Source organism: Pipistrellus kuhlii, unplaced genomic scaffold (assembly GCF_014108245.1).
Source record: "Pipistrellus kuhlii isolate mPipKuh1 unplaced genomic scaffold, mPipKuh1.p scaffold_m20_p_20, whole genome shotgun sequence".
NCBI classification, from domain to species: Eukaryota; Metazoa; Chordata; class Mammalia; order Chiroptera; family Vespertilionidae; genus Pipistrellus; species Pipistrellus kuhlii.
Genome location: NW_023425516.1, coordinates 14,495,620 through 14,506,846, shown reverse-complemented (window position 1 = coordinate 14,506,846; position 11,227 = coordinate 14,495,620). Strand labels below are relative to the sequence as shown.

The 11,227-nt window shown below is 53.6% G+C and overlaps 1 protein-coding gene and 1 long non-coding RNA gene across 2 annotated transcripts in view; one reads left to right on the top strand and one right to left on the bottom strand.

Moving 5' to 3' along the window:
• Nucleotides 1–2,429: 2,429 nt before the first annotated feature.
• On the bottom strand, nt 2,430–10,482 carry LOC123652849. The gene is made up of 4 exons (XR_006742367.1): nt 9,899–10,482; nt 7,416–8,390; nt 3,196–3,362; nt 2,430–2,691 (listed from the first exon to the last, which is right to left on the bottom strand). It is a non-coding gene; the product is annotated as an uncharacterized LOC123652849 (long non-coding RNA).
• Nucleotides 8,902–11,227, top strand: part of LOC118725258 (MLX interacting protein) — a 47,403-nt gene continuing 45,077 nt past the window's right edge. The window contains exon 1 of the mRNA XM_036448836.2: nt 8,902–9,446. Within this exon, the coding sequence (XP_036304729.1) occupies nt 9,022–9,446 (425 nt within the window). The 5' untranslated portion in view covers nt 8,902–9,021. The remainder of the gene's footprint in view (nt 9,447–11,227) is intronic.

The window sequence follows — 11,227 nt, the reverse complement described above, 5'->3', positions numbered from 1 at the left end:
GGCACATGTTCCCTCCGTGTTTGTGCCCCTCCGCGCCCCACCCCTCTGCTTTCTAACACGCCCCGGTGTTTTCACTGGGGCTGGTTGCTCAGCAAAATAAACTCGCGACGTGGGAAGTTCAGCCGGACGGAACACCGGGCACAGGGGCCTGTTTGCTTAGCAACCAAAACGCGTTCACCGGCCCCCCTTCCCGCCCTCGCTGAGCGCCTGCTGCCGGCGTCACCGTCCTGGATGGAGGTCCCTGCTTCCCAGACGCCTCCCTGTGCCTCTCCCCCTCTCTCTGCCGTTCTCCCCCCACCACACCCCCCAGACCGCTGCCTCCCAGGCGTTTTGTTTCCACTTTTCTGTGTTTCTCTTGGCTTCTCTGGCTTTTTCAGCTCCCTGCCTGCCTGTCTGTCTGGAGCTGTCCGACTTCCTCTCCTTTCCCCATGCTGAGGAGCAGTCAGTTTTGCAGGCTTTCCATGCATCCATTGAGCGCCACGTGTGTGCTGAGCCCTGGTCAGCAGTGATGCAAACTTGACCCTTTCCCTCGGGGCAGAGAAGTGAGCCAGTCTGTGTGCACTAGGGCCGTGGTCGGCTAACTGCGGCTCGCGAGCCACACGCGGCTCTTTGGCCCCTTGAGTGTGGCTTTTCCACAAACTACCACGGCCTGGGCGAGTCCAGGTTGAAGAAGTGGCGTTAGAAGAAGTTTACGTTGAAAAAACGTGGCTCTCCAAAAAAAATTTCAGTCATCGCCCTGTTGATATTTGGCTCTGTTGGCTAATGAGTTTGCTGACCATTGCCCCAAGGTGCCTGGCTGTTTGTGAGGAGTTCTGGGGGAGATGATTTTGATGGTGTGGCTGGGAAGGCTCCTGGGATGGTGGAGGAAGCCCGGGCACCAGGCTGAGAAGCTTATTTTCCCTCGTTGATAAGGAGTGGCTGGAGGTTCTGAGCCAGGGCTCTGCTGGACGGAGGGCGGGGTTTGCCAGGGTGGCAGGGGCTGGAAAAGGTCAGACTGGAGGTGGGGCCGGACAACCAGGGAACTGGGGCAGTAGGCCAAGCAGCAGGCGGCGTGTTGGCTGGAGGGGCTGTGCGCCCCGAGGTAATGTGAGGCATAGACTGTAGGCAGGAGGACGGGACAGGTAGGCTGGGGAGACAGGTAAGAGTTCTGGATCACCTGAGTGTCATGGAGGTCGGTGGCTGGTTTCAAGGAGGAATTGCACCAAGCCTTCAACACCACTCCGGGTGAGGAATGCACAGTTCCCTGCTGGAGGCCCATAAGTAGACACCAGCTGCCTTTGCCAGTTGCAGTCCCTTCTTCTTCCAGTAGAGGGCCCCCTCACTCACTCTCAGTCCCATGGATGACCGTGTGACCCAGGTCTAGGTCCCTCCCCCTAAGGACAGCAATTGGTTTCCAGGGTGATCACATGACCAAAAGTGGCCCAATGAGAGTCAGCCCTGGGATTCTTTGCGGGAACTGTCGGGGAAAGTTCTACTGGAGTGTGAAATGGAGCTGCTGACGCCCCCTCCCCCAAGGTGGGGGAGAAGCCTGCCTAAAAATGAAGGCAGCCCCCGAGAGAGTTGAAAGACGGTGAGTGTGAGCTGCCTGAGAGGAGCATTGGAGCACTTGGTCCCAGCCGGCCCTGAGCCAGCCCTTCTCCTGAACGTTCCAGTTTTGTGAGCCAGTCCATGCCCGTGATAGTTTCAGTCTGCTTTCAGTGGGTCTTTCCCACAGGAGGCCCCATGTGAGGTGTCTCCTGGGCAAACCCAGGAGGAGTGGGTGCTGAGATGGTGCTCTGACTCCTAATTGGGAGCGTTCCTCTCCCCTCCACACCGCTCCTCTTTCCATGTGCCCGTGTGACAAGGACTCGGAAATTTCCCAGCTGGCACCGGGAACTAAACGGAGGATAACATGGGCCCGCTGTGGACTTCGGAAGCAGCCTCTTCTGGAACCCTCAGAGCTGCCGCACCTTAGAGCTGTGTGACCTCGGGTACGTATTTGAACGCCTCTGGGCCGCAGTCCCCTCAGCTGGGAAATGGGGAGAATAATAGTGCCTGCTCGGGCGGTTGTGAGGATTAAATGAATTAAAACATGTAAAACGCTTGGGATGAGCCCTGGCACATAGAGAATCTCAATAAACATTCGCTGCTATTGTCATTACCACTGTAGCTATTATCCTCAAGCATGTTTAGACTCCAGAATTCCAGTTCCTGGAAAATGATGCACAGAGAAAGCAAGAGTCACCACCTCCCCCCTACCCCCTGCCCAACTGCTTTGGGCTTGCCCTCTGAGTTACACTTTCTCTCTCTCTCTAAATATATTTCATTGATTTTTTACAGAGAGGAAGGGAGAGGGATAGAGACCTAGAAACATCAATGAGAGAGAAACATCGACCAGCTGCCTCCTGCACACCCCCTACCGGGGATGTGCCTGCAACCAATGTACATGCCCTTGACCGGAATTGAACCTGGGACATTTCAGTCCGCGGGCCGACGCTCTATCCACTGAGCCAAACCGGTTTCAGCTGTAGCCCCATTTTAAAGATGTGAAGACTGAGATTCAGATACGACGGTGCCACAGGTGACCCAGCACGCAGGGAAGGCCCAGGGTGCAGGTGGGCGTGCTTGCTGTCCTGGCTCATTGCTCCCTTGTTAGATTCGGGCTTGAAATCCACCCGTGACTGCAGACTGGATCCCATTTATATGAAATTTCTAGAAAAAGCAAAAGTATGCCATCAGAAATTAGGACTTGGGTTATTTGGGGCTGGGAACAAAGATTAGCTGCAGAGAGGAAGGAGGAAATGTTTTCAACTGTACTCTTTTTTTTTTTTTAATCAATCTTTATTGTTCATATTGTTACAAAGGTTCCTCATTTCTTCCCCCCTCCATCAGGTTCCCACCCCACCCTGAAGTGTACTCTTGAAGTGGGTGAATCTCCTGGGGGTGTAAAATGAGTTGAATAAAGCCCAGGAAATGCCTCTCTTTCTTCTTCCCCTGTGCCTCAGTTTCCCTTAGGGGGTGTGTGAGGCTGGCTGTCCAGATTGTCAAGGGCCATCCACCCACAGGAGTCTTCCAGGCCCCCCCACAATCAGATGCTCCCCACCAGCATGACCTGGCCCGGCAAAGGGATCTGTCAGGGGGCGGGGCGGGGTCTCCGGGGCCAGAGGTGACACTGAATGACCACGAAGCATCCTGTTTTGCGTCCCCGTATCTGACCTGCTGTCTGGCGGGCCGGAGAGCCACGTGCGGCGGATGCCCGGGCCTCAGACTGTTTCTCCAAGTGGTCCCCAGAGAGGCGGCTGCCTTCCAGCTCCCGCGCTTGTTTATTTTCAAAGGGATGTTGCCAGACCGCGAGGCCTCCCTGCCCTTTCACGGTTTGTTTCCTGTAAAAAAAAAGATTCAGGAGGCGAGTGAGGCGGGAGCGCCACCTGAAATCAATTCTTCTGCCGGCAAAGAGCGGCAAGAGGCCCCACTGTCAGGTTTGAGGAGTGTGCGGGGCCAGGAGGCCCCCTGGCTGACCCTGACCCCAGGACACCTGAGGTCCTGATGGTGTTAATGATCATTGCGGATATCCAACCAGTGACTGATGCTGGGACCACTGGAGATGCCTGTACAAGCCTGAGTGAACCCCAGCCCATACCTTGCACCTTATAGCTGGCAAAAGTCACTCAAAATAGCCCTAAACGGTTTGGCTCAGTGGATAGAGCATCAGCCTGCGGACTGAAGGATCCCAGGTTCGATTCTGGTCAAGGGCATGTACCTTGGTTGCGGGCACATCACCAGTAGGGGGCGAGCAGGAGGCAGCTGATCAATGTTTCTCATCAATGTTTCTAACTGTATCTCTCTCTCTTTCTCTCTGTAAAAAAAAAATCAATAAAAATATTTTTTTAAAAACGTCACTCAAAATGGATCCTAGGCCCAAATGTAACTAAAAGTTCTAGAAGAAACATAAGAAAAAAGTCTTGGTGATCTGGTGGTTAGTCAAAACATTTTTAGGCATCGAAGTGCTAACTATAAAAGGAAAATATTGATAAATTGGACTTCATCATAATTACAAACGTCTTCTCTGCTAAAGAACTGCTAAGGGAATAAAAAGACAAGCCACAGACAGGCATATCTTTGCAAAAATACGTATCAGATAAAGGACTTGTATCTGGACTATATAAAGAACTCTCTGGTGGGTTAGAAGGGGTCAATGAGAGCAGAAGGGGGACATATGTAATACTTTCAACAATAAAATTTAAAATATATTTTTATTGATTTCAAAAAGGAAGGGAGAAAGAAATAGAAATATCGCTGATGAGAGAGAATCAATAGGCTGCCTCCTGCACGCCCCACAGTGGGGATTGAGTCTATAATCTGGGAGAGAGCCCTGACCAGGAATCGAACCGTGACCTCCTGGTTCATAGGTTGACGCTTAACTACGGAGTATGCTAACTGGGCAACGATAAAGATTTTTTAAAAATTAAAAAAAACAACAACTCTCAAAAGTCAATAAGAAAGCCAGCACGCACCCCCTAAAAAACCTAGCAAAATATTTGCACAGACACATCATCAAAGAAAATGTACAGAAAGTAAATAAGCACATGAAATACGATGCTTTGGCTCAATGGATAGAGCGTCGGCCTGCAGACTGAAGTGTCCCAGGTTTGATTCCGGCCAAGGGCACATGCCTGGGCTTGATCCCCCGTAGGGGGTGTGCAGGAGGCAGCCAGTCAATGATTCTCTCTCACCATTGATGTTTCTCTCTCTGGGCCTCTCTAAAATCAATAAAATATATTTAAAAACAAACAGACAAACAAAAAACTAGAAAGAGAGACCATACCAAATGCTGGTAAGGATGCAGAGAGATGGAGATTCTGCTTGCTGGTGGAAAGGGAAAATGGTACCACCCATTGAGAAAAACGTTTGGCAGGTCCTTCTAAAGTTAAATACAAACTTATCCCACAAGCCGGCCAGTCCCACTCCTATTTACCTAAGAGAAACCAACACATACGGAAGCCTGTGTGGGAATGTTTACAGTGGCCTCGTACGCAATCACCAAGAACTGGAAGCAACTGAAATGGCCTTCAACTGGTGAACGGATCGACAAGCTGTGCTGTACTCACAACACGAAACCCTTCTCAGAAATAGAACGGAATGGACGGCAGCTCCCCGCAGTAATGGGGTTGGATCTGGATGTGTTAGGCTGAGTGAAAGGAAGCCAGACTCAGGGTTGCTTACTGAATGGTTCCATTTATATGAAATTCTGGAAAAGGCAGAGCTATAGAGGCAGGAAGCCGATCGGTGGCTGCTGGGGACCCTGGGGTGGGGAGAGGGGCAGACTCCTGCAGAGGGCAGGGAAGGGTGTGTGTGTTAGGACTATTTCATGTCATGGCTGGCGTCGGTGAGTACCTGACTATATGTTTGTCCAGCTCGTGCAATTGTACACAAAAAAGAGGGAACGTTACTGTAGGTCATTCATACCTACTTCTGCTTTTGCTAAAGAACTGCTAAGAGAATAAAACAAAACAAAACAATAACAGCCGACATCACACCATAGGTTATGTGCCAGGCAGGTTGAAGTACTTTACGTACCTTAATTCACTCAATCCCTACAACTACCCTGTGACGTGGGTATTAATTATCCCCAAATTGTGAAAGTTTTGTCCCCAGAGCCCTCTCCCCTTCTCGGTCTCCACGCGGCTCGGCTTGACCCTCACGATCCTCCTCCTCCCTGGCCTCTCCCCTTTCCCGGACCGGCTCCTCTCACTCACACCATGTAGGAAGTTGACCCATGGAGGAGCACTCAGTTCGCAATGAGGCCAGCGGGGATCTCAGACTCCCATGCCTCCAGGGACCAAGCAGGCGATGCAGACCAGCAAACCCCACGACAGGGACAGCAGGGCGTGGTGGGGCCGGTGGGAAGCTGGGGAGCACGTGCTGTGTCTGAAGGGGATGGAGGCTCCTCTGCTCCAGCCCCTACAAAGCGGAGACAATATGGGCCCTGTGTTGTCAGATCTTCGGATAGTTCAAGGAAATCCTGACATCCTGATGTTTCTGTCGGTTTTTAAAATGTTAGCAAATAAGTCACATTAAAAACAAACAAAACAACAACAACGTTTAGCTGAAACCGGTTTGGCTCAGTGGATAGCGCCGTCCTGCGGACTGAAAGGTCCCGGGTTCGATTCAGGTCCAGGGCATGTACCTTGGTTGCGGGCACATCCCCAGTAGGGGGTGTGCAAGAAGCAGCTGATTAATGTTTCTCTCTCATTGATGTTTCTAACTCTCTATCCCTCTCCCTTCCTCTCTGTAAAAAATCAATAAAATATATTTTTAAAATATCTTTAAAAAAAAAGAAGAAAAATAAAAATTGCCCCCATCCAAGCAGATAACTGGTGTTAGTTAACACAGTGCACTCTCTGACATATACACATAAATATATGAATTTATTTATTTTTGAGTTTGATATAAAATTACTGATAATTTTTAATTTTGTTTTGTTTTGTTTTGTTAATTCTTACCCGAGGTTATTTTTTACATTGATTTTCAGAGAGAGTGGAAGGGAGGGAAGAGGGGGAAGGAGAGGGAGATTGGTTGCCTCCCACATGGGCCCCAACTGGGGTTAGGGATCAAACCTGCAACCTAGTTACCTGCCCAACCTCCGACCGTTTGGTCTGCTGGCCAATACTCTAACCACTGAGCAGAACCAGCTAGTGCTACTAACTTTTTTTATTTATATATTTTAAAATATATTTTATTGATTTTTTTTTTCCAGAGAGGGAGGGAGAGGGATAGAGAGTTAGAAACACCAATGAGAGAGAAACATCAATCAGCTGCCTCTTGCACACCCCTTACTGGGGATGTGCCCGCAACCAAGGTACATGCCCTTGACCGGAATCAAACCTGGGACCCTTGAGTCCGCAGACCAGTGCTCTATCCACTGAGCCAAACTGGTTAGGGCCTGATAACTTTTTAAAAGTTGTTTTTCCATCCAATATTTTATGGACTTTTTCCCATGCCAATATATATACACATACATCATTTAATATGTGGTGTTTCATTGTATTTGTGGCCATATATAACCCAATGACTTCCTTCTTTTTTCTTTTTTTTAAAATATGTTTTATTGATTTTTTACAGAGAGCAAGGGAGAGCTAGAGAGCTAGAAACGTCGATGAGAGAAACATCATCGACCAGCTGCCTCTTGCACACCCCCTACCGGGGATGTGCTTGCAACCAGTGTACATGCCCTTGACCAGAATCGAACCCAGGACCCTTCAGTCCGCAGACCGACGCTCTACCACTGAGCCAAACTGGTTTCGGCTGACTTCCTTCTTGTTAGACATTACATTGTTCCTGTTCATGCTTTATAAACGGCACTGCAGTCCTCATTCTTGTACAAGTATCCTCAGGCTAAAATTCTAGAAGTGAAAGCTGGACATTTAAGAGTTGACCAGGAAGAAACATTTCCAGGTGAAAGAAGGCAAATCATAGGCTGGCAGCTTCAGATTTTTGCAACCAGTGTTCAAAGCCATGGTCCCAGGTGGCGTCCTCCTCCTCCTCCTCCTCCTCTGGAGAGACATCTAGGAAAGGAGTGAGTGCCGCCCAGTTAGGTGAGCCCTTCCTCCCCTCCATCCTCAGCACCCTCCCCTTCAGGAGGAGGGAGGGGCGAGGCGCTCAGCCTGCATCCAAATGTGGAAGCGAAACTGGCTTCAGAGTAGGGGAGGGTGAGTCACTGGAGGACTCCGGAGGTCCCGCTGGGGCCAGGGTGCGTGCTCTGGGCCCAGGGGCCTCACTGGGCCTCTTGATGCCCTGACACGCCCCCTCTCCCCACACTACTCCCACCCCAGGCTGGCTCTGAGTTCCTAAAACCTTCTCAGCTTTCTAGAAGCGTTAACCATTAGATTGAACCATACCAAATTGCCGTTCCTGTAGGTCAACAGTGGTTGGGTATCGGCATTATTTAGCTACTTCTACATTGCACACGTACTGAACACTCATCCTGGGCCAGGTGTTGTGTCTGAGCACTTTGTACTCTTTTTTTTCCTTTTTATTTATTTATTTATTTCTTTTTTTTTTTTAACTGTCACAACTTTCTGGTGCATAGGAACTGCTCCCCCACTGGACGGAAAACAAATCTCTGGCTCAGAATTTCCCTGGCTCGCCCTCCAAACTTAAGATCTTAAAACAAGCGCTTCTGCGGACGGACGGACAGACTGCGATCTCCCAGGAAAAAAACGCCTCCACTTGGCAGAGCCACCTCTGTGTTTAGCGAGGTCTCGGAGAGAAGTTTCCTTGACTTTGTTTTCACGGTCGGAAAAATGCCTTTTTGTATTCTGGGACTCAGTCTTCTCATCTGTAAAATGGGGACAGCCACCACGGCGCCCCGCAGCATCAGGGAGGAGCTGTTGAGGACGCAGTTCCGGGCTCTGCAGGAGAAAGCGGGGTTGGGGTTGGGGTTGAGGTTGGGTATGGGGTTGAGGTTGGGGTTGGGGTTGGGGTTGGGGTCGGGGGCCAGGAGAGGCGCGAAGGGGGAGCCCCACCCCCACCCTCCACGTGGAGGGACCGCCCCGCCCCGCCCGCAGCTCGGCCGCAGGGCGATTCCCCGGAGCGTGGGGCGGGGTCAGCGCCGCAGGCTCGGCCTGCGCCTCCTCTAGGCCAGGACACTGGCGACGGACACCACCCGGCCACCGCGTCTCCCGGGCACCCGGACAGCCCGGAGGGGAAGGGGCGGCGGGGGCGGGGCTCAGAGGCGTGGCCCCGGCTCTGCCTGTTTTTTTTTTCTTTTTTCTTTTTGTCCGCCTAGATACCGAAAGGCTCCCCTGCGCCTTTAAGAGGCCGAGGCGGGCATCCGATTGGCCGAGACGCGATGCTGACGTCACGCGGGGGCGGGCGCCGAGGCGGCCCGGTCGGCCCGCGCCCTCCCCGCCCCCCATCACGCCCCGCGGCGCGCTCGCTCGCGGGCAGTCGGCGCGCGGGCCGGGCCGGCGTCCCCCTCAGCCTCGCCCGCCGCCCGCGTCGCCCCGGAGCCCCGGGGGATGCCCCCGGCCGGGCGCCCCCATGGCCGCCGACGTCTTCATGTGCTCCCCGCGCCGGCCCAGCAGCCGGGGCCGCCCGGTGCTGCTCAAACTCCCGGTGCCCGAGGACGACGACGACGACTCGGACACGGATGAGCCGTCCCCGCCGCCCGCCTCCGGGGCGGCCCCCGCGGCCCGGGCCCCCGCGAGCGCCAGCGCCGCGCCGCCGCCGCCCTGGGCCGCGCCGGGCCCACGCGAGGAGCCGCCGCGCCGCCAGCAGATCATCCACAGCGGCCACTTCATGGTGTCGTCGCCGCACCGCGAGCACCCGCCCAAGAAGGGCTACGACTTCGACACGGTCAACAAGCAGACGTGCCAGACCTACAGCTTCGGCAAGACCAGCTCCTGCCACCTGTCCATCGACGCCTCGCTCACCAAGCTCTTCGAGTGCATGACCCTGGCCTACAGGTAGGGGACCCGGCGACGCCGTCCGGCCCCACCTGTCAAGCCGCGCTTCCTGCGTTGACAAAACCAGCGTTGGGGGGGGGAGCCGAGGGGGGGCTGGGCCGCCTTGTGGGGGGACGGACCCCTTGACTCCACGCAGGCCCTCGGGGTCGCCCCCGCCTCCCCCCCCGCTTTTTGGGAGGGTTTATGGGTCCGAGGTCCCGGCCTCTTCCCCTGCCAGCAGGGCTCCGCTTCTTCCGGCTTCGCGCTCCCCACCCGTGCCCTCCTCCTCCCGGTGTCCCCGAGGCCGCCACCGATTTGGGACCGGAACGAGGTGTCCCTGCGGGCTCGCCCCTCCTCCCAGACTCCAGCGTCAGACCACCACCTGCCCGGCTGTGGTGGCTCGGTGCAGGTGCCAGCCTGGAACGGTGGGAGCCTCTCTCCTCCCGGATAAAGAGGGGATGAAGGCGTCGTACCTGCTTGGCTCGGCCGCTGTGGGGATGGGAGGTGGATGGGTTGCCGCGCTCCCTGACGCCGCCGCCGCAGGGTGTCTGGCTCCTAGCGGAAGGCTCCTTTTCTTGTCCCAGCACTGGGAGGCTGGGTCTCCTGGCACCCCCAGCTTGGGAGGGGCCCTGGGCGTCTCCCAGGAAGACTTCTGGAACCACAGCTGTTGGAGGGGCAGCCTGTCCTCCTGGCACGCCGGAGGGTTCGCTGGCCCGGCCCTGAAACATTATACGGAGATGCCCGTGTGGAGGGCAGGCATCCCAGACACCACCCTGACGTGTGTGGCTTTGGCTCTGGGGCAGAGGGGAGGCACTGAGATGCCAGAGCCTCGCTTTCCATTCTCTCCCTTCCTCCCGGTGTTAGGTCTTAGCCTCAGGCGACTCTGCACCCGAGCTCGCCCCTGGGTCGCATCTCTGCGAAGCGGGGTTACTCATTCAGGAACTGGCCTGGCTCAGGCTGGCTAGGCTGTTCTCTGCAGGCAGCCCAGGAAGTTTCCTAGGAGATCCCAGAAAAGTGTAAAGAAGGGGAACATTTCCCACCCCCTCCCCCTTTTTTTGGGGGGAGAGCCATGAGCCCAGACTACATCCAAGTTAAAACATTACCCATTTACCGGAAGTCGAAACGCTAGATACGGGACTCGGGGTGACATTTCCCTCTTCTGGAATAAATGATTAATCCATTTGTTCCTTTGTTATGTTCCTGAAATGCCCCCACCCTCCCATTTCCTCTCCGAGGCCTTCCCTGGCGGTTTGTTTGCCACATGGCTGCAGCAGGTTACCCTTTAATGGCGCGTTGGTCCGGCTCTGCTTTGCCGCTCTGGTCTTGCCAGTTTGAGCTGGCACCGGGCCTGTGAAGATGTTCTGTTTTGTTTTCTGTTTTTAAACAAATGACATTGAGGCGGCGGCCCTCGGCCTTCCTTGTAGCTCTGCTTACACCATCTCAAATGTTGAGCGCTTCCATTGGAATATGCCCCATGTGAGAGAGCCCTCTCACACAAAGCAAGGAGTGAAAGACAGGAATGTGTTTTATTAAAAGAACTTAATCCTCTTCTCTATTTTAATATAAACTCCACATACAGGGAGAGATTGGATGACTGAGTTGCAGGAGGTATGGGCTAGCAAAGAATAAACCAGTCTCCCTTTTGCCCTCAGTTTAGATAACCTAAAGGAATTTTAGCAATGGCATTCCCCGCCTCACACACACTTCTTTCAAAAGTATTTTGGCAACTGGCCATTGCTCAATTAACTTTCTTGATTGCAAAATGCACACTTAGTGTGATTGGAGACTTACCTTGCCCTTAG